The sequence below is a fragment of the Mauremys reevesii genome, linkage group 11 (assembly GCF_016161935.1).
Source record: "Mauremys reevesii isolate NIE-2019 linkage group 11, ASM1616193v1, whole genome shotgun sequence".
Classification (NCBI taxonomy): Eukaryota; Metazoa; Chordata; order Testudines; family Geoemydidae; genus Mauremys; species Mauremys reevesii.
This window is the reverse complement of record NC_052633.1, coordinates 14,605,888-14,627,545: the sequence shown is the minus strand read 5'-3', so window position 1 is coordinate 14,627,545 and position 21,658 is coordinate 14,605,888. Positions and strand designations below refer to the sequence as shown.

General features: G+C 52.5%; 1 protein-coding gene and 1 long non-coding RNA gene across 4 annotated transcripts; one reads left to right on the top strand and one right to left on the bottom strand.

Moving 5' to 3' along the window:
- The first annotated feature begins 268 nt into the window (after nt 1–268).
- On the top strand, nt 269–758 carry LOC120374660. The gene is made up of 2 exons (XR_005586199.1): nt 269–468; nt 606–758. It is a non-coding gene; the product is annotated as an uncharacterized LOC120374660 (long non-coding RNA).
- A 5,037-nt stretch (nt 759–5,795) lies between these two features.
- On the bottom strand, nt 5,796–16,751 carry LOC120374280 (prolactin-releasing peptide-like). 3 transcript variants are annotated; one of them, XM_039493669.1, is made up of 3 exons: nt 14,983–16,751; nt 8,239–8,399; nt 5,796–6,147 (listed from the first exon to the last, which is right to left on the bottom strand). In XM_039493669.1, the coding sequence occupies exons 2-3, from the start codon at nt 8,336–8,338 to the stop codon at nt 5,984–5,986; spliced, it is 264 nt and encodes an 87-aa protein (XP_039349603.1). In that variant the 5' UTR covers nt 8,339–8,399; nt 14,983–16,751; the 3' UTR covers nt 5,796–5,983. The 3 variants fall into 3 exon arrangements, with proteins under 3 accessions (XP_039349603.1, XP_039349604.1, XP_039349606.1); XM_039493670.1 differs by having other exon boundaries at nt 15,009–16,751; XM_039493672.1 differs by lacking the exon at nt 14,983–16,751 and adding an exon at nt 9,335–11,105.
- Between the last annotated feature and the right edge of the window lie 4,907 nt (nt 16,752–21,658).

Here is a 21,658-nt window from a genome sequence, read left to right as displayed (position 1 = left end):
ATGAGGGATGGAGAAAGTGGCTCCTAAGGTTCCTTTTCCTCTTTCTCTTGCTTGTTGTGGGTCAGTCCTTGGCATAAATTGAAACAGCCCTGGGGCTGCTCTAAGTTTCACCACCAGGAACCATTCTGCTGGTTGGGGATTGGGCCACACCCCAGCCCACTGCTGATGGGAGGGGGACACAGCAGGGGAACCCGTAGCTGCTCCATTAGCGGATGGAAAGTTGCCCTAAAAAAGTCAGAGCAGGCTCCGAGTATGTAGCTAGAAATGTTACAATAGCTCAGCAGAGAAGGACCGAGAATTTCTTATTCTGAGTTTCTTCACAGCTCCCGAGTTATTGAAATAGGAACAACAGAAGGAACCAGCCCCTCAGCCTCAGCCCTGGAAGAAGTCACGCGTGGACCTGCGAGAGCCAAGCAATCACACTAAGAAGTGTTGCATGAACTAAAGGAAATGGCAGACTGACCTAAGGTTACCATCAAGTGTGTTTTTATTGGGGGGGGGGGAAAGGGAGGCTGGCCCTATGTATTGTGTGCAGGCAGCATGGTTCTAGGGGGCAGCTGGTGTGTCAGACCGTGATTATTGCTTTTATTTTTCATTATTGTCAGTGTTCGATTGAAGAACTGTACGAGAGGAGATATTGCCCAATGCAAGGAACCTGAAAAGCGCTGCAAGTCTCCTCTCGCTTGTGTTTGCTCAGTGTTATCATTATACAAGAATACAGTGCAAAATAGCTTCACAAATAAAAACAGCAAAAAGGAGGAGGAGTCTCTCTCTCTCGCCCCCCCCCTTCACCTTTGCAAATTCTATAAAACTTTTACAGAGGCTGTTAACATTAAGGTCACCAAATCTTAAATGCAAGACATGGAATAGCCAGAACATGCAGCTCGAATTTAATATTGCCTTAAGAACTCATGATTTTGTCATGAGTCTTGTGATTTTGGGGGCGTTTCTTAAAGCTTCAGCTGCTGGAGTCAAATGATCACTTGGGAATCTTTAAACAAACAACAAATCCAAAACTAACATTTTCTGGCCCTCCTGGTTGTGGAAAAAACTGAGAACATGAAACAAGCACACCCTGAAGGTCCAGAAACCAGATTGTAAATAAGGAGACTCTGAACATTATTTAAAAGTCTCATGAATTTCTGGGAGAGATGGGGGCTGATTTCTCAATTGAGTACCTGGGATTGGCAATACTTCAATAGTATAGATTTATAGAAATAAACCAGGGCCTGATTCTGCTCAAACTTACACACTTGCAACACTAAAGTGAACGGCGTTAACTTACATTGGTGTAAATAAGAGAATCAGACCTTCTCACTTAGGCCACGTCCACACTAGAAACTCCATTTGGCACAGTGGTGCTGCATCTACACAAAAAGGGTTTGCCAGGATGCTACCCAAGCCCAGCAAACTTTTTCTGTTGCAGACTACGCAAAAAAATCAAATTTTGTCTTGCGCTTGTCAAGTAACCAGTTTACTAACATATCTAACCTTGTTAATTTCAGCACACTTAGTTGTGAACTGATCACCGATGCCTCAATGCTAAGGGCATGTCAAGATTCAAAGATCATCTACTTGTGAATTCAGCAAAGAGTCCTGTGGCTCCTTATAGACTAACAGACGTATTGGAGCATGAGCTCTCGTGGGTGAATACCCACTTCGCCGAATGTATGATGTATTCATCCACAAAGCTCATGCTCCAATACGTCTCTTAGTCTATAAGGTGCCACAGGACTCTTTGCCGCTTTTACAGATCCAGACTAACACGGCTCCCCCTCTGATACTTGGGAATTGTCCCTCTGAAGAGAGGCAGTAGTTTTAATGATGTGTGGCGGGAGGGAGTTGATTCACTTATGTCAGAGGAGCACAAAAGAGCTGAAGGGACTTTGCTCAGGTTTACTGAATTTTTTACCTAAGTTCCAGTGGAGACCAAGCATGGAAAGCTTGATCTGAAAAGGCACAGGATCATGAGCTTGTGAAAACGGACTTTAACTGAAGCCATTTTACCATCTGAGCTACAGTATTTACACTGCAGCCAACGTTGCAAGATAAAGCCAGGGTGAGATGTACTGTCAATAGGAGCACTGCACATGCAGCGAGAAAACACCCCTGGAAGGGGTCACAGCTGAGGGTCTACAGGGCATTTGCTATAACCAGTGCTCAAGACTCAGTGAATTGGTTCAATGACCCCACATTTGGGAAGTGCAGGGGCTCATTTCACTGCAGCTGTAGCAGCCACCAGCCAGTCACTGCTATTTCAGGAGGGTGAAGTCATCCTCCTGTACACATGTGCTTACAGCACGTCACATGATCTCACCGCTAAACTCCTGCTGTTGCTTATACACATCATCCCACCCCAGACAGACTCAGCCCGGGGAACCGTTACAGAGTTCCATGGCTGAAGTATGCCACATTGACTCAGCTGGGGCTGAACCTAGCAACTTTGCTTGCACTGTGGTGGGTTCACCGCAATTAGTTACTGACAAACGGCCACACTCCTACACTGAGGTGCTGCATCTTGCAGCTGGTTTTGAGCTTCATTGCTTTGCAAAGGTGTCAATTGTATACGAGCTTCTCCTCTAGACAGACAGTACGGAAAACTTCCCAGCTTCCTTCCTATGTCAGGGTATAGGGAATTCAGAGGCCGTCACTGGCCTGTGTTGAGATACAGCAAGGGGGGCCACCTTGCTATTAGCATCAGACATCAACTCAAGTATTACAGACAAGTGCACTTAGCACCACATGGAGAAAGAGGAACCTCCCATCACCTGTGTTGAGGCCAGGACAGCTCCTAGCAGTGTGCAGGCTTGGTCCTGGATGTGTCACACAGGCATGTCAGGCGCCCCCATCCCCCTGGTGTATTTTCTCAAGGAGCCAGGGTGGATCTGTTTTGATGGTGGACTAAGCATGCTTCTCTCTTCCCCTCCTGCTTGGGTGGCACATTAGCCCCCCTTGCATTGGGTTTTGTTGTAAAGACACATTTAGAGGCATGGGGCAGTTCACACCTCTCAGGGTGGTTGTTTCTGGCCATCTGCTGGCTCAAGCCAGGTCTACACTACAGCCTTCTGCCAGCATGGCTGGATCGGGGGGTGACCCCTGTGTAACACACCTGTGCCTGCACCAAGCCTGGAGTGCAGATACACAGCAGAACTGCACTGTTACTGGGACAGCTTGTTTCCCCTGCGGCGGTGGGGAGAGTCTGGAATAATCCATGGGGGCAAAGCCTTTCAAGGGAGGGCCAGACCCCAGGCAGACATCGCCACGTTGGTTAGTCTCAGTTCACATTTTCCATCCACTGCCCTGCGGCCAGGAGGGTCAGAAGTGGGACCCCAGGCACTGAAGCCTTAGGCCTGGGTCTATAGTTTTTCTATGCACTGATCTGGCTCTGGGAAGTGAATCAGCCCTGCCTCCAGCATAGACCTGTCAGGCACAATCCATCACCCACATCCCAGGCAGCTCAAAACAAAAAGGGAAGGGAGAGGCTTATCTGAAAGGGTCTTCAGGAGACAGGCCACCCTCCAGCAGGAGCAGATCACTGGCTGGGCTCTGGGTCACACAGAGAATCCAGGGGTTTGTCTAAGAGGCTTTCCTCTTAGGAACTCCTAGGCTGCTGCCTCTTCCTGCTTAAATACCTGCCCTGCTAAGCCCAGCTGGAAGCTGGCTGCCTCTAATTGGCAGGCTGAGCGGGGCCTCTGGGGCCTGGCTCCCTTTGCAGAACATTAACCCTTTTCCATCTGATTGAGCGTGGGACACATTCACCCCAGCGCTGACACACTCCAGAAGCCTTCTCAGCCCCTGGGCTGTCGTTCCATTTGCTTCCTGCCCAGCAGCCTCACTGTGTGCAAGGCTTGTGTCACTTTTGGAGGTGGAGAATTTCCCCCACCCGCTTCAGTGCAGTGACTCCTGAGTTACCCTGGGGGGAGAAAGGAGAATCCGGCCCCTAATTATGTAGCAGTTGCTGCTTTCCCCGGCAGCGGCTGTTCATGCTGCAGGAGCTCAGGGCTGGGCTTTCTCCCTGGGCTTCTGTTTCCCCGCAAGCTGCACAGTGGGGCTCTCCATGGTCATTAGAAGCAGAGGCCAGTGGGCAGCTCTCAGCACCCAAGTTGCTCCCCCAGAGGACAGAGCAGCCTCCTGCCTCCTTCTGTGCTGCCTGCCCAGCAGCCCCCTTCCTCGCCCGCTCCAGCCCTCTCTGCCCCGGAGCCGCCTGAGAGCGCAGCCAGGGGAAGCGCCGGCCGGCTGGGGGGGCAGCTCGTGTTCCTTCCCGCCCGGGGAACATTCTGTGCCTGCTGAGAGCCCCTTCCCCCACTCGCCAGGGGTCCCGCACGCTGTCTCCTGCCACAGCCCCGCAAGCCAGGCTCTGCAAAGGGGCTGCCTGCCGCCCAAGCTGGTGCCTGCTGCCGCGGGAGCCGCCACTTCAGGGCTGGGTAACAGGCTGCCACTACCCTCCGCCCTCCGGCCCGCAGTAACCAGGCTGTTAGTGTCCGGTCACTACATCTGACCGAACACGCCAGGTTCCCTTTTCAACTGGATTTTCCGGTCAGAAACCGCACACCTGGCAACCCTCATTTCTGATTCTGTGCTAGCGGCTGCGTATTGCTCCCACTGCCAAACGTGGTGCGAGACTCGTATCCCCCTTTTCCAGAGGCGCTTGTAGCCCTACCGAAGCCAATGGCGCTAGGCCGAGTTTCACCCGCAGCGGATCTGGCCTACTCCGCAGTGTTTCTCAAGTACCGTAGCGCAGCCTGGCACTCCGGGCTGGCTGCCAGTGGGCCGCAGACGGCAGGATAGCAGCGGGGAGCTCAGCCCAGCCAGCTCAGTGCGGGGCAGCAGGCATGCAGTGTTTAAAAGGAGAGCAGGGACATTGGACATGGCAGTTTGGTGGAAGGGGGAAGTCAGGCCTACGTGGATTCAGCAGAGGGTGACCAGATGTCCCGATTTGATAGGGACAGTCCCGATATTTGGGGCTTTTTCTTATATAGGCTCCTATTACCCCCCACCCCCATCCCGACTGTTCACACTTGCTGTCTGGTCACCCTAAGTCAGCATCTTCTAGACTTTTAAGCCAGAAGGGACCATTAGATCATCTGGTCTGACCTGACTAATAGGCAAATCTCATGCAGAGCGGCAGGGGTGGCCCGCAGTGAGTGACTAACAGAGCTGGGAATTAGAGACGCCAGCTCAGGCCTCAGCAGAGCAGTAAGTGTTTGTTGTCCTAGGAGGTGGGTGGAACTGCACAGATGCGCAATGGCAAGATGGCTGCCATCTGGACTGCTGCAGAGCCAGCTGTGTGGGGCCTGCTGAAATGGTCATCTTGATTCGCCAGCGTAGTACTCCTGCTGGCATGACACATTGGTCAGGGGAGTAGGGCCAGTTATAGTCCCCCTGCTTTCAGATGGATTCAGAATCCAGACTAAAACGCTGGCTCCTCTGCCCGGTGATCACGTCAAAAGACTTTATTGTGTGGAAGAGAAATTGTTCAGGAAAAGAGACGCAATCTCAGGGGAAAGTGACGCCACTCGGTTCTAAAGATCCTAGTGCCCAGGAGAGTTGAGACAAGTCTGATACGTTTCAAGTCACAGCAGACACGTGCCGGGCTCGGTTTCTCAATTTTTTAAATTATTTTTTTGGTTTGTATAAAAGAGCCCATGTTCTAGGAAGATAATTAACATGGGAATTTGTATTTCTTTCCCCCAGCAATTTTCTGGCACAAATCACGTTAGATTTAAGAGCAAAAGCCAGAGATGGGGACAAATGGGGAACAGGGAGAGAAAAAGGAAAAACAGACAAGAGGGAAATTGTCTGCAAAAATAGTGGAGTTATCAACTGCTCTTTGGTTTCTATCATTTATAGCCACAAAGATACTGTACATTGAAATGAGACCAAACATTTTCATGTGCCTAGAAGAGAGGCTGGGATGTGGAAGGGAGAGAGGAGAAGGGTCTTTTCTTATCATCATTCAAATTCATTCTTTGTCTTGGCCATTTCATTCATCTTGAAGGGATTCACTGCTTTCTTCTAGAGGGAAGCAAGCTTGCCTGTGTCCATAGCCCGACTTCTGGGAGCTCTCCACGACAGCTCTCCTCCGGCCAAACCGTCCCACGGGTCTGATCCCACGCCCCGTGTACCAGGAAGGGTCGATATCAGGGTCTAAAAGGCAAAGGCCAGGAAGTCTTTAGAACGTGAGGCTGAGGACTAATTCTCCTGAGCATGTGTCACAGCCACCTGCTTGGGATGGAGAAGGAGGGACTTCCCGAGCTAAAACCATGGACTGGTCCAGCTGGAGTTAAAGCTCCCAAGCTCTAGGCTGTGATCGCTCATATCCTCTGTGGCTCAGGCCCCGACCTGTAACATACACTTGCCAGTGGTTGCACCTGCCTTGTCATTGCCGGTGGTGAGCAGGTGGCGTGGCCTTCACTTATTTTAAAATGACAATGTCTTTTGCATAGTAATGAAGGAGGGAAGGGGGTAGCCATACAGAGGAGGGACTGGGTGACTCAGGGCACTGGGAATGGGGTGCAACCCTCTTCCCCTGTCTGGTTCCCGTTGTGCCAGGCCTATGGCGAAGAACAGGACTCGATTCTCCGGGGACTGCCGTCCAGCCCCTTTCACAACCACCGCTGAAAACCAACAGCAGGCACCCTGAGCCACGCAGCGCAAACAGGGCCCTGCTGGGGTGACGGGAACCAAGGGCCACATTCTCGGCTTGGAGCAGATCCTTTGAAATCAGTGGGGCTCCGCTGATTCACAGCCGCTGAGGATCTGGCCCATGTGCTTAGTTCTCTGGCTCTGCAGTGACTCACTTGCTCACATGCGACCTGTGCGTCCTCGCGGCAGTTAGAACATGGGCTTTGTGCTATGAGCACGTGGGGCCCTGTCATCCTGAGACTGCCGACAGCCCGGTGTGTGTATAGGCTGCCCCACCACCAGAGCACCAGGCAACTCCATTGCCCAAGCTAATTCAGGTGGGCTGGGGAGTCAGGAGAGCTGGGTTCTAACCCTGCCTGTCACCTCGAGAAAGTCACCGCCCCAGTGTCTGGTGTGTTTATATTGCAAACTCCTTCAGGAAGGGCTGTTACTGCCAGGGGTGTGCCTGGCGCTTAGCACAGAGCGGCCTGATCGCGTCGGGTGCCACCGGGTGCTGCCGTGACACACGTTGTAGGAAGAGATTTGCTGGACAGGCTGATTAAAAACTGCACGTTTTTGAGTTCTGCTGTCTGGAAAGTTCCTCTAGACTTTTCCTGGCTCATGGAATCTGCAACGCGGCTGGGCCAGGAAACTCCGTCTGTCGGCCCTTTGTAGGCCTTGCTGGGGAGAACGGCCTTCGGGGTGGGCGGGAGGAAGGGGGTGAAAAGATGTAAGGAATTATTTTAGAGTGTCTGAAGTCCCTCGAAAGGACCGTTTTGAAGTCCAGCTCCTGGACTGAGCCAGAGCGGAGTGGCTGGGTGAGGGGGAGGATGGATTGGGTTGCAGAAGATGAGAGGGAAAATGCAGAGGCAGGAGGGGGAAGCTATACGGAGCAAGAGGGGGATTCTGGAGGGAGAAGAACAAAGCCTAGATAATGAAAGGACAGAAAGCTCAGCCATCTCACGCTGCAGCCCTCTAGCCTGGCAGTGACCCGCAATGTTGCACGTTCACCAGCAGAGGGCGCTGCTACACAGGCCCAAGCACACAGTGGCTAGCAATGACAGCCTTAGCCCAGAGGCCTTTTCAAAAACTTTTGCTGAATTTGAACAACCCCACGTGTTTGGGGTCAGGTTGGGACAAGTCCTTACATAGGCGTGTGCGTGTGTGCAAGGAGACCCTGCTCCTGCCATGCCAGGCCCACGCCCGGCTGCAGTCAGTGTGCACGGGGAGGTACAGGGAGGAGGCAGAGCGTCTTGAGCTGCTCTGAGTGCGGGCAGGCTTCATACGCGCACAGCGCTGCTCCTGCACCTCGGCACTACACCCTGTTCAACGCCTGGGCGCTCTGGAGACTCTCCACCCTGTGACTAAACCAGGCTCTGAACATAGGCTACCATGGGAGAGAGACAGGAGAAGCCTCTCTATTAAACACTGACCCTGCCATGCCACCCACTGATACCGTCACCGACCTCCTAGGCTCTTCTGTGCTGGGTCCAATTATCTGTGGGAGGGCAGAGATAACAGGGGTGGGGGGGCAGCACAGCCATTTGGGGTGGCTCTGTGCCAGTCTGCACCAGCTGAGGAGCTGGCCTGGCTGCTGCAGTTACAGGGACTTACTCCTGATTTCCATGGATCGCTCGTGGATTCGGCATTCGGCTTTGGGCAGGGCCAGACAGGTGAGCAGCAGGTACATGAAGCAGGCAGCCAGCAGTTTCATTCCCTTCAGCTCCCCCAAGGCTTGTGGCTGGTGCCGGAATTTAGCAAGGTGTGAGCCCAGCCTGCAGAAACAGAGACCAGGAGAGTTAATGAGACGTCATCTTGGGTGGGGGTGGGGGGAGCAAATCAATCCACTCTCTGGAGAGACACCCAATGAATAACAGGAATTACAGCTGTTCCCGGGAAACTGGAGCAAACATGGAAGTGCCAACGTTCTGAAACGGGTTTTTGTTCCAAATTGGACTGAAAAGCTGAAATTTCCCACAAAATAAATTCCAAAAATTTAAATTTGGAACCATTAAAATGTTTTGTTTAGTTAATGTCAAAACAATACACACTATTAAACTATCAATCTTAATTACATTAAAATTAATGGTTTAATATAAAAGTCAAAACAAAACGAATCAAAATGAGGAGATTCAAAACGCTGTGTTTTGACTCTATCAAAATGAACCACTTCAACATTATCGAAACAAAACCAGAAAGTCAAAACGGTTCATTTTGGTTCTTTATGCATCCAAAATATTGTCAGTATTGACACATTCCCGCAAAACAGCTAGACTTTGACAAAACTGCATTTTCCAATGGAAAAAAGGTTCCCCTGAAAGTGTTTTGCCCAGCACCAGTGGGAACGGATGCATGATCAGCATTGTCAACCACACCTTAGCCATTCTAAAGTCATGAGTCAGGTCCCCCCAATCATGAGATGATTATATATATATATATATATATATATATATATATATATATATATATACACGTTTCTTTTTATTTGCCAGTCTGGTTTCTGAGCTGCTACAGTGCACGTGGGTTATATTTTCAAGCTTTTCTCCTCAGCCAGTAGAGCGAAAAACCATTTTTGATGAAAGCCAAGACTCTCGTGCAATCTCTGGATTCTGAAAACTGGATAAAACATCTCGAGAGTTGGCATCACTCTCAGCAGTGAGTGAGTAGCTGCCTTTTTGGAGCTGCAACTAAACCTGAGACCTAAACTTACCTGTGAAACCACACACAGGTGCACACCTGAGCGTCTCCTCTGTGGGCATGTAACAGGGCGGCTAGCCTGGGTTCTGGAGTCTGGGCTAAGCCAGGCTGGAGTACAAGAGGAGCCTCACCTGAGTGGATGCAGCTGATTTAATATAAGAGGCAGCAGGATGCGGCAGGTGTGTGGCTGGCTGAGAGGGAGGAAGGAGCAGGAGGGCAAGCAAAGGAGCCACAGGGCTGAGACCCGGCGGCTTTGGGTACAAGACTCTCTGGAGTGCTTAAGGGGCCCATAAGGGGCTGCTAGAGGCAAGACACTGCAGAGGCATCCCTGGCCACAAGGGGGCGCTTCGGCGGCAGCAACACTCTAGGGCAGCAAAGGGCAGTGAAAGGGCTGCAAGCCGTACCACCAGAGTGACACGGGCACCGATGCCTTGAGCTGGTAACTGCATCTGTGACATGGGTCCAAGGAGCTGGCTGGGGTAGAGGCAGGCAGTGGGGGGGGGCAAAGGGGGCAGTGGGCAGGCCAGCATTGTCCCACCCATTTGCATTGCTCATGGCAGAGATGTAACACAGCCAGGGCTAATACGTTTCTGCTGCCCATCCATCCGTAAAGCCGCGGTGTAGCTGCTCCCTTTGGAAGTCCTGGCAGTGCAGCCACTGGGGAGATCCGTGACCTTTGCTCCCTCCATCAGGGGTGTTGGTGCGAGTGAATGCCCTGGGCCCAGAGTTTTGAGAGTACTCTGCCCTGCAGATGATTGAGCCCTGCACCAAAAGCTACATATTTTGAAGGCACCAAGGACCATAAAAACTCTCTGAGCCCTCGTCATCTCTGGCCTCGATCCTGCAACCTCCTTTCCAGGCCTCCCCGACAGCCAGGTCAAGCCCCTCCCTCCTGTCTGACGGCTGGGATTGTCTTCTGACCTTGTAGCTATGACCCCGTCACCCTGCTTCCCTGCAGTCGATTAAACATCTTGTTCTCACTGTTAATATCTTTCATGGCTCGGCTCCTTACCTGCGCTTCTTTTTGTCTGAGCCTACTGCTTCCACTCTGCCGACGATGCCGACCTTGTCGGCCTGTCTGTCCACTTGTCCCATGCTTCCCCGGTGCAGAGAGTTCCTGTCCCAACTAGCCCTCAGAACTGCCACCCCAGGCCTCCTTCTCCTCAAGGCCTACTTGTGTGTCATGAAGCCACTGGTGGTGACAACTGCTAATGGCTCATTAATGGACTGTGGGGATCGCACAGAGTATTTTGTGCATTTGTTTGCATCTCAAAATGTATTTGATCTTGTAAGACTCAGACCCATCTACAGTGCACATTCATCGGCTATGCATCCTTCGGTCACCTTATCTGTTGTTCCATCACCTCATTCCCTCACATTGTTTGCTACGCCTGCTCGATTGCTTTTGACTTTCTCTGGTGTGTCTTGTCGTAAGTTGGGCCCTTACCCTGCAAGCGGCTGTGTGTGACCAGAACCCTGCATTGCGTGGCCAGGGTCAGGATCTCAGACCGAGTTCATCGGGGCCTGGTCTGTCATTTACCGTGTGTTTGCCATAAGACATTGTAAGAAAGGAATTGCTTTGAAAAGCTTCTTGGTCTATGACTTCTGTTCATTGTTATTTTCTATCCAAGTTCCTGACCTGCTTAAAACACTGAAGTGGTTCAGAAATAGACAGAGGTCTTCAGCCTAGGAAATAAATGACCAAGTCATCTGGCTGCGTGAGGTGTCAACACAAGTGTAAGTGTTCATTGTAACCTCCAGTCTCAGTGGCAAGTCCTACTACCTTGTTAATTCTTTCCCTAGCACATCAGAGAGGGCGTTTTGGAAGCCATTTCTTATTGATGTGAATAAAAAGGAAACTTGTGCTGGGGAGTGGGGCGGGGGGAACAGAAGGCCGACTGTCATTTAATGAAGCAATGGTTAGAAAAATATAGGGGAAGCTGTAGGGGATCCAAGCTCTGGCCCAATGAGCCCACGTGCATGACTAAGGCCAGCAGAACCTCAAGCTGGATGGGCTAGTGGTGAGGCCATTGGGCTGGGGCCCAGAACTGGTAGATTTCTGGTTCTGGTTCTATCGCTGACCCTTGCCAGGCCCTTACTCTCTTTAGTCCTCACTTTCCTGTCTGTCAAACAGGCATCACAATACTTCCCGGCAGCAGGTTCTGAGGCCTAATGAACGATTGTTAAGCAGGCTGAGATCCTTGGGGGGTGGGCGGGGCTGTACACCCGCAAACTATTGGTCTGAATCATGCTAGGAAATCCATGTAATTGGATGATGCCATGAAGGTGTTCGGTGGGGACGGCTACCTACTGAAAGCTGTGCCTGGGGAAGGAGCCACGCAGTTCCCAGTGACACCGAAGGCAACTGTCAGACTGACTCCTCCTGCACCCCTACGTCTGACACTGCAGACACTGGAGCTCTCGGGCCCAGCCCAAAGCCCACTGGGAGTCTTTCCATGGATGGCAGCAGGCCCTTAGCGGGCATCCTAAGAAGGGTTTCAGGTGTCTTAGTGAAGGGCTGGAAGTCAGGTGCTTTAGGACTTGTCTGCACTTGAAATGCTACAGCAGCACAGTTGTTGCGCCGCTGTAGCGCTTTGGTGTAGATGCTCCCGATGCTGACAGGAGAGATTCTCCCATCGGTGTAGTTAATCCACCTCCCTGAGAGGTGGTAGCTAGGTTGATGGTTCCAGCAACCTAGCACTGGCTACACGGGAACTTAGGTCAGCTTAACTACCCGCGGAAGGGTGTGCATTTTTCATACCCTTGAGCAACGTAAATTTTCTAGTTTAGACTAGCCCTTAGTTGCCACCTCCTTATTTCTCTGAATCGCAAACCATTAATTCCTATGAGCTGCAGGAGCACCCCTTTGGGAGAGCAGGAGGAGTCCCGTGACAGAGCCGCACAAGCCCTGACTCTCACACCTGTAACTGGCCGAGCCGTCAGTGGATGGCGGCCCTAGGCTGGATTTGCGTTTACTCCGATGCCTCCCACCACCGAGCTGGTGTGTGGCTTCAATTTGTCAGCTTGATTTACTCTGACAAAGTCACATAGCCCTTCCCCGTGCCGGGAATCACCCTGGTAGAAATGAAGTGACTCTGTTTGGCAATCTCTTACCAGAAAGGCCAGCTGATTGCAGTTATAGCGCTGCCTGCAGGCTGCTGAGTTTGAACCTTATAGCAGCAAATATCCAATGGAAGGAAATGTGCTAATCGTTATAGAACCTTCTGTCCATCCACGCCTGTTCTTTTCCCCTGGGCTATATCACCATTGATCGCCTCCTTTTTAGCACTCACGGTTTCTCTCCTGCATGCGGCGATAACTGTACATGAAGTTATGCACCCGCCGCTGTGTGCACTCCATTTTAAAATGTGAAATTCTGTGCTACAGATAACAGATGCATTCTGGCACCTTGGGAGAGACGGACTCTGAGCACTGAGGCTTCTTCACACCCCTTATGGCACAATTTACACTGTGTTTCTTACGTTCTCGTTTAAAGTGATGGCATCCATGCAGCCGAACATACCGGGCATGGGAGTCAAAACTCCTCACCAGTGCTTCCCCGTGCAACTGGCACGCTCTCACTGCATTGCCCTCACCATTCAAATGGAGTATGGACATTTAAAAGACGGCCACTGGAGCCGATGCACTAGGAATGAGAGTGGGATCTGGCTGCATGTTCTGCTGCATTTGTCCATTGCCCCATTTGGACAAAGACAGACTTTTGGGCAGTCCACACCCCACTGCTGCAGGACATGGCCCGGGGACACCAGTTAACATGCAGATGTTTAGGTGGTAACTCTGAGTATCAGTGGAAGAACAGCATTCCCACCCAGCCCATTTCTAGTTCCTACGGCTCCTGGGAGGCTCAAGTGTCATATAGTTGACCTCCCACTGACAGTGATGCCACCTGTGGCTGTTCTAGCTTGAGCAGAGTGCTCAGTTCAATCAAAAGGCCGTTTCCCCCTGCAAAGTGTGAGACCTGAACGTCCAAGCCAGGCTCTGAAAATCAAAGGGCTTTTTACATGAGCAATAAAGATTCTGCCATCAGGACGTCCAGAATTTGGCAATTCTGCCGCTGATGCAACAGACAGAAGAGACTCCACCTTGCTTTTCCAGAGCTGGCTCAATTTGCAGTGGGAACTTCATGCAAAAACTGGGTCAGCGAAGGAAGCAGGTGTGACCTAAGACACACAGGGCAGTTTTTAAAACTGAGTGCACCCAGCTGCGGGTGCCTAACTTCATGCACAATCAACACCCTTGCGGGTGATAATATGATCCAAACTGAACACATCATTTTACTCTTTTCTGGCTTCCCCACTTTTTTTTCCAGTTGGGTTTTACAAGATGTCTCATGGGTCTTAAACAATGAGGTTAATATCTGAGTATAAATTCACAGGCTAGATGCCTAAATGTCCAGTGTTGTTTTCTTCCACCACCTGGAATTCAGGAGCTAACCGAGCATGTACAACCTACAAGGGATGAGAGGTATTGTTTCAGAAGTTCTTAGCATCGGCTGCAGACTCAGACAAAGTCAGTTTTCCTTTGCAGGCCTTTTGAAAATTCTAAGGCTCTGAACTGAATCGACAGAAAATACCTTTTTTCCCATGCAAACAACATTGTAGTAGTTGTTATAGTTCAGTCATGGGAAAACAGAATTAGAAGCCATTTGGATATAAGCTCAAAGGCTCGCACTGTGTATGGACACTTGCCTTTCGTTGCAGGCTTCATGTACTTTCAGCAAAGAGCACTTTATGGGAAATACTGTTTGCTGAACGTGTAACACTGCTCACATGGATGGATAGGACACAGACATTCATGTGCAGAAAAACTCACACCAAAAACTTCAAACATGCGAACAAGCACATTGCCACAGCACACAAGGGTCACTGCATGAAAACACCTGGCTGCGTCCCCAAGATAACGCATCACACAAGCAAACACAGAGTGGAGGGAAAAACCAGTGGATTCAAATAAGGTGCAGTTCCAACCCCTTCCAGTTTACCTCTGGCTGTGAGAGTGTGGCTGGCACACAGACATGCTAAAGTACTTACTGTGTGTCAAGCAGGAGTTCTGAAGTGCGATGCTGCTTCCTTCCTCCGATGATTGGACTCTGTGAGCCAAAGAGCCCCTGTTTGCCTGTTTTATGCCTTGCCTTAGTGCTGATGTCACAGACAAAGCCAGCCCTAGACAAAGCCAGGGCATTTTCACGTCAGCTCCCCCCCCATAACCCATTATGTTAATTTGTATCAAATCAAGAAAGGGATTTTCATGACTCATGAGGGCGCCTATTTTATCTTGGGATTCTAATATTTTCTTCATTTGGACAAATCAGATAGCTTGGAAATACGCTAATCTTTCCCCCATTTGGGCCATTATTTCCCACGTAAGGAGCTGGACCTCATCAGGGAATGTATGTTGTGCAGACGCATTCCAGAAGGCGCGCACTGGTACGTATCTGCATGTGGTTGCTGAATTAAGCTATAGTGGTGTAAATCCCACTTGGTGCTTCTATGTTAGGAGTTTGTATCAGTGTCAATTTCTTTACTGCCGACAAGCCTGTACAGTTCCTCCATCCCAAACCTAGGCCCAGGCCCGTCCACTCCATTGGGGCTCAGCTCAGCTCCCTGAGTGGCTCTCAAAGTGTCCAGTTCAGGTACTGACCAGCCCCAAATTTTGTCACCTCCTACCCATCTGGAGCTCCTCAGTCTGGGGCACGGTCGCTGGCTTAGCAGATTTCCCTCTGTCTCTGTGTCCAGTTCAGTCAGTCCATCTCTCTCAGGCTTTCATCTCCCAAAGGGGTGGGGGTGGGGAGGAATCCACGTCCCTGCTGCTGGAGAAACCCTCACAAAGCTGTTGCCGCTCCTGGCAAAGCTCTCAGCACCAGCCTTGTAGCCTGGTGCCACATGCAGCTCATTCCCCCTTCCCCTCGGCTACCGGTGTCCTTTTAAATTCTTCCTCCGCTGGGAGCAGGCCCTGCACCTGTTGAGGGGCAGGGCACCCCTAGTCCAATACTGGATCAGTGAGGGGCCCGTACACCCCATCACCGTGAACAGCGTATCCCCCCTTCCTCCTCCGCAAATCAGCCTGGGCTGACAAAAGCCAAGAGAGTAACATGCCGTAAGAACAGCTGGTCCAGGGGAGGAAGCTCATTCAGCCCTGAGACAGAGCATGCTGGGACTTTTAAGAAACTGTTCTGATAGCATTGAACAGCTTAATCTTTAGCAGAATGCTGCGTGTCTAAGGAATGGCAGAGTAGTGATGCTTAGTGCTACAGAGTAACCACCTTTGTGAGGCCAATAAAAGAAAAAGTAGCTACAAAGCTAGAAGCAACTGATTTGAACTAACTCCAAACCTGGGAGGGGAGTTAACATGGAAATAGGGTGACCAGATGTCCTGATATTATAGGGACAGTCCCGATATTTCGGGCTTTGTCTTATATAGGCGCCTATTACCCCTTACCCCCGTCCCAATTTTTCACACTTGCTGTCAGGTCACCCTACCTGGTAATGAGAAATGTCTAAGAAAAGCTTAACAAAAAGGGATCAATACATTTGCGAAACCAACGGAAGCTGAAGCTGCATTGTCCGGCACTGGAGGCAAGTGTGATGAAATCACTGCGTGTTTTGCCGTTATCAGGATCTGTTAGACCTAGTGGCTGAGTAAGTTAATGTCTCTATCCAACAAGTGGAAAACATGCTGGAGAAGGAGGCCTGTTCGTGTATGTAGCGGCGGGACAAAATGACATGGCAGGGATATTGACCGCCTTTGGAAATCTGTCTTCAGCAAGAGAGACAATGAGAAGATGTTTGGGCAATTAATAAGAAATGGCGACATGTTAGAAACCTAAACAGCAGGTCCTACTTAGCATCAAAGTGGGTCCAAATAGTTAAAATTGCTCCTGCCAGCGAGGCCAGTCCTGCCGTCTGCAATAATGATTTTTCTGTTTGGTTTGCTGATTTTTTTGTGTGTGCACAAAACTGCCAGTGAAGCAAAAAGTCAGTTATTTGCCCAATACTAAGTGCAACTAAATAGGCTCCAGTGGTGAGAGTATCAATTTCCAAGGAGCAATTCCTTTCCTTTCATAACAACCATGGCTATTCTGGTCCGGTAACAGTCAGTATGGACGTGACTGACATCCATGCCTAAGAGCTATTAAAGTTGCTGGGCATCTGGATCCTGAATCCCCAGTGCAGCTTGAGATCCCTTCCGCTCTTGCCGCCTGCCCCAGAGCATTTCCCCTCACAGCACCATTTGGCTTTCACTCTTCAGTTGAGTTTCCCGCCACTTTCTCCAGGCTTCTGCCCTTACACTGGTTTTACTTTATTTTTTCTCTTTTATTCTTTCATTTCTTTCCCCCGGTTTGGGTAAACCTACCCTGTACTTGACCCTCCACACCCTCTAACGGCTTCCCACTAGAGCCTCCCTTCTCTCATGACTTGTAGGTCACACTCTGCAGTTTCTGGGTCTCCCTCTCCCAGGCTACCTGCTCCTGGGGAGCCTCCAGCTTCTCCCCCAAACCCCAACTCCTAATTCATTCTGTGTCCCTGCCACCCCCACATCTGCCTGTCCCCAGCCCGGCTGTCAATTCTCCTCCTCAACCCTCCCATCACTTCTGCCCCAGCCCCTCCCTCAGTCCTGCCCCTGCAGCCCCACGTCTGCCCTCAGGGCCCCTCTGCTCCTGTTGTGGGGGGCAGGGGGCTGCAAGGTGGAAGTTTTGCCTAGGGCGCAAAATATCCTTGCACCGGCCCTGCTGCTTGGGCTGCTCCATCCTCAGCGGCAGAGACACAGCAATGAAGGGGCCAGAAGCTTTTGGTGAGGAGGGATCAGAAGAGGCAGGTACCAGCTTTAAACCCCAGAGGGAAGCTCCCTCCCCTAATGCAGCCTCAACGCCCAGGCCAGGAAACAGAGCCTTATTGGTACTGTTTGAAGACAGGATACTGGACTATGTGGACCTTTGATCTGACCACTCGGGCCATTCTGATGTTCTTATAACTAACCGAGCTGTATCTGCCCCCCACTGTAACCCACTAGACCCCAGTCCCCTCCTAGAGCTGGGATCGAACCCAGGACTCCTGGCAGGGTCTCTCCCGACAGAGTTAGTAATAAAGGAAGAATATACAGTCACATTTTAACCAGTGTCCCTACAGTGATTTTCAGACCACATTAGTATTAGAGCTCAGTGGGTCTAATATCGATTTAATTTTCTTTCTTTTATAAAGGAATTAGATACAGGGCTCCTGCCAGCTCATTGCTAACTTCCCTGCCAAAACACTGGAGTTTTCAGGTGCGCAAGTAGCCCCTGGAATCATGGTTAAATTACCCTCCCCCCCACCATTTGAAATGGGGCTCCTGTGTGCACAGTCCCCTAGCGTGCTCCCCCAGAAGAGCTGCATTAACAGGCAACTCTGCAATTGACCCCCAGGCCTCTCTAGTTCCTTGGCCACATGTATCCTGTCCCTATTCTGGCGGCTAATCCGGAAAAAGAGCTCGCCCCTGCTCCCACCTGAGGGACGTGTTGGGTTGAGATCACCTGATCCAAGCAGGCAGTAGGGACAGAATCTGAGACTTGAAGCTCCTAGAGTGACCTCTTACCTTTATAGACCTGCCCTTCAGCCATCCCCAGCTATTTTCAAGTGTAACGTGATCGTAACAAGACCCATTTGAAACCCTTCACCACACAAGACAAAGCCTGTAGGATTCCTCATTAACTATTTATTTCTCCTCCCCTGGCTCCCTACAGCCACTAGCCACCTTCGAGCTTTCCCTCTTTTCTCCCAGGCTCTGCTCACTTGATTGCAGCAGCTCAGCGGATGGTCCAGCTTTGCTCTTTCACTTCCATTCTTCACTTCTTTGGGTGGCTGCATTTGCAACCGAGCAGCCTGATGGAAATCCCTGAGTCCTCTGTCTCGGCAGGCAGGCCAAGCAGCCAAGGGAGGTTAGCCTGAACTGTCAGGAGTGGAGGCTTGGCCCATAGGGTAGGGTTACCATATTGGAACTGTCAAAAAAGAGGACACTCCATGGGTGGGGGAGGGGTTTAAATGCTCCAGACAGACGCCTCGCAGGTAGGGTTGGGGGCGTGTAAGAGTCCGGTGTGGGGGCTCGGCCCTCTCGGGTGTGGCCGGGAGCCAGGCCGCGTCACTACACGGCCTAAATCAGCAGTTCAGTCTCCGAAGGTCCAAGGGCTCAGACCCTCAGGCAGGGGCTGAGCACCCAGAGTCAGTAAAGCCCTAGCCCCAGTCAGGGCGGGGCAATAAGCAGTAGTTCAAGGGGCTCAGATCTTTAAGCAGGAGCTGAGCAAACAACAATAGTCCAGGGGTCAGGTCCTCGAAGCAGGAGCTGAGCAGCAACAATAGGTGAGTCCAGACTTCTGGGTCTGAGCTCCAATGTGAGGGGGAGACTGCCACCCATGAGGCGGTGGCATGGGGGGGACACAGGCCCACCCACTCCACTGTGTCCCAGACCCAGTTAGTCTGCTGCTGTGTCGGTGGGGTCCTGACCGCAACACACCGACATCGGCTCGAAATCTGCAGTAGCCAGACTGGGGTCGGCTACCCCCGGGCTACATCCCATCTCCCCCTCCATGGGTACCTGCTCATCGCGGGTGTCCGCAGCGGGGTCCCATACCATGGGCTCCTCGTCGTGCTGAGGGCTGGCTAGGTCGGGCTGCTCCTCAGGACACGGGTCGGGGGGACGCTCGGGCAGCTCCTTGGGGTAACGGGCTCGGGGCAGACTCGGCCAGTTCTCCTCGGGGTACCGGGCTCGGGGCAGGCTCGGCCAGTTCTCCTCAGGGTACCGGGCTCGGGGAAGGCTCGGCCAGTTCTCCTCAGGGTACCGGGCTCGGGGAAGGCTCGGCCAGTTCTCCTCTCGATACCGGGCTCGGGGCAGGCTCGGCCAGTTCTCCTCTGGATACCGGGCTCGGGGCAGGCTCGGCCAGTTCTCCTCTGGATACCGGGCTCGGGGCAGGCTCGGCCAGTTCTCCTCTGGATACCGGGCTCGGGGCAGGCTCGGCCAGTTCTCCTCAGGGTACCGGGCTCGGGGCAGGCTCGGCCAGTTCTCCTCAGGGTACCGGGCTCGGGGCAGGCTCGGCCAGTTCTCCTCAGGGTACCGGGCTCGGGGCAGGCTCGGCCAGTTCTCCTCAGGGTACTGGGCTCGGGGAAGGCTCGGCCAGTCTTCTTCAGGGTACCGGGCTTGGGGCAGGCTCGGTCCAGCAGGAGCTCGGTCAGGAGCGTCTGTCCTCTCCGGCTGCCGGGCTGCAACTGAGCGCTGGGCCGGGGCTTTTATACTTCCTGTCCCGCCCCTTGACTTCCGGGGGGCGGGGACAGGTGGCAGTGGCTCCGCCCACTGTGGCAGCTGTTCTGGCTCCTCCCTCTCGGGTGCGGCCGGGAGCCAGGTCGCCTTACTACATGACCCCCCCCTCAAGGCTGGCTCCCGTGCAGCGGGGCCAGCCCCTTCCATACCCCCCAGCCGGGAGAGGAAGTCCGCGTTAGCATGGTCCTTCCCAGCCCGATGACGCACAGTGAAGGCATAGGGCTGCAGGGCCAAGTACCACCGCTGCAGCCGCATATTATGGTCCTTCATGTGAGCCAACCACTGGAGGGCGGAATGGTCGGTGACCAAGGTGAAGGGGGCTCCCAGGATGTAATACCTCAGGGCTTCACAGGCCCACTTCACAGCGAGGGCTTCCTTTTCGACCACCGCGTAGTTTTTCTCTCGGGGGAACAGCTTCCGGCTGATGTAAAGAACCGGATGCTCTTCCCCCTCTACTTCTTGGGAAAGGACAGCCCCGAGTCCCACTTCCGAGGCGTCTGTCTGTAAAACAAATGTCTGGTGGAAATCAGGACTATACAAGACTGGCTCGCTGCAGAGGCTCGTCTTGAGTGTCTGAAAGGCCTCGTCTCACTCGCAGGTCCATTTCACCTGCCGCGGGCTATCCTTTGTCAGGAGCCCCGGTAAGGGGGCTGCAATTGCCGCGAATTGAAGAATAAATCGTCTGTAATACCCTGCCAGCCCCAGAAACTGGCGCACCTGGCGCTTCGTGGCTGGCGGGGGGCAGGTTGCGATGGCCTGGACCTTGCCGACAAGAGGTTTTACCTTCCATGCCCGATAGTATACCCCAGGTACGTGGTCTCTTGTCAGCCGATGCAACATTTCTTAGGGTTGGCTGTTAACCCGGCCTTCCGCAGGGACCTCAGGACGGCTGCAACCCTTTCTAGGTGGTTCTCCCACCGAGGACTGTAAATGACCACATCATCTAGATAGGCGGCCTCGTAGTCCTGATGTGGCTGGAGGAGGCGGTCCATTAGGCGCTGAAAGGTGGCCGGAGCGCCATGGAGGCCGAAGGGCATCCGGGTAAACTGGTATAGGCCCGTGGGTGTGGCGAACGCAGTCTTCTCCTTGGAGGCTGGTTCCAGGGGGATCTGCCAGTACCCTTTGCTTAGATCAAGGGTGGTGATATAGCGGGCCTCCCCTAAGCGGGCCAACAGCTCATCTATCCGAGGCATGGGATAGGCATCGAACTTGGAGATAGCATTAACGTGCCTAAAGTCGATACAGAATCTCTGTGAGCCGTCGGGCTTCGGTACCAGCACTACAGGGCTGCGCCATTCACTTTGCGATGGTTCAATCACCCCTAGATCCAGCATAGCTCGTACCTCCTCCTCAACGACCTGCCTCCTGTGATACGGCAAGGGCCTGGTCGCGCCCCGGATCACCACCCCAGGCTCTGTCTGGATCCTATGGTATACCAGGGTGGTGTATCCCGGTTGGCCCGTAAAGGTGCGGGAAAAGGCTTGCAGGAGGCACCGGGTCTGCTTGAGTTGGTCGTCTGTTAGGGTCTCCCCGAGCTGGGGTTCCCCGGGGTCCTCGGTATGGGCTACCTGGGGTCCTAGCTCAGGTTCTGGCGGGTAGGGGTTGATCAGGAGACCTTCACATTCCCGCCAGGGCTTGAGGAGGTTGACATGGTACCGTTGGGTCTTCTTTTTCCGGTCCGGCTGATTGATTTCATAATTAACTGGGCCCACCTTCCGAACCACCTCATATGGCCTTTGCCACCGGGCCAGGATCTTCGATTCACTGGAGGGAAGAAGGAGTAATACCCGGTCTCCGGGATGAAAGTCCCGAGTCTGGGCGTCCGGTTATAAGTCTGGGCCTGCGTGTCCTGGGCGGCTTTCAAGTTCTCCTGCGCCAGGGCCCCCGCCTGCTTAAGGCGCTCCTGAAGCTGGAGTACGTGCTAAGAGGCCCTGGGCCGGCGATGGGGCTTGCTCCCAGGTTTCCCTCATGAGATCCAGCAGGCCCCGAGGTCACCGACCGTACAGCAACTCAAAGGGTGAGAACTTGG

Bases quoted from the DNA above. Each gene is read 5' to 3' on its own strand.
- LOC120374280 (XM_039493669.1), bottom strand. From the start codon at position 8,338: ATGAAACTGCTGGCTGCCTGCTTCATGTACCTGCTGCTCACCTGTCTG. The intron at 6,148-8,238 runs GTAAGTCCCTGT...TTTGCCTTTTAG, and splicing joins GCGATCCATGGAAATCAGGA to ACCCTGATATCGACCCTTCC.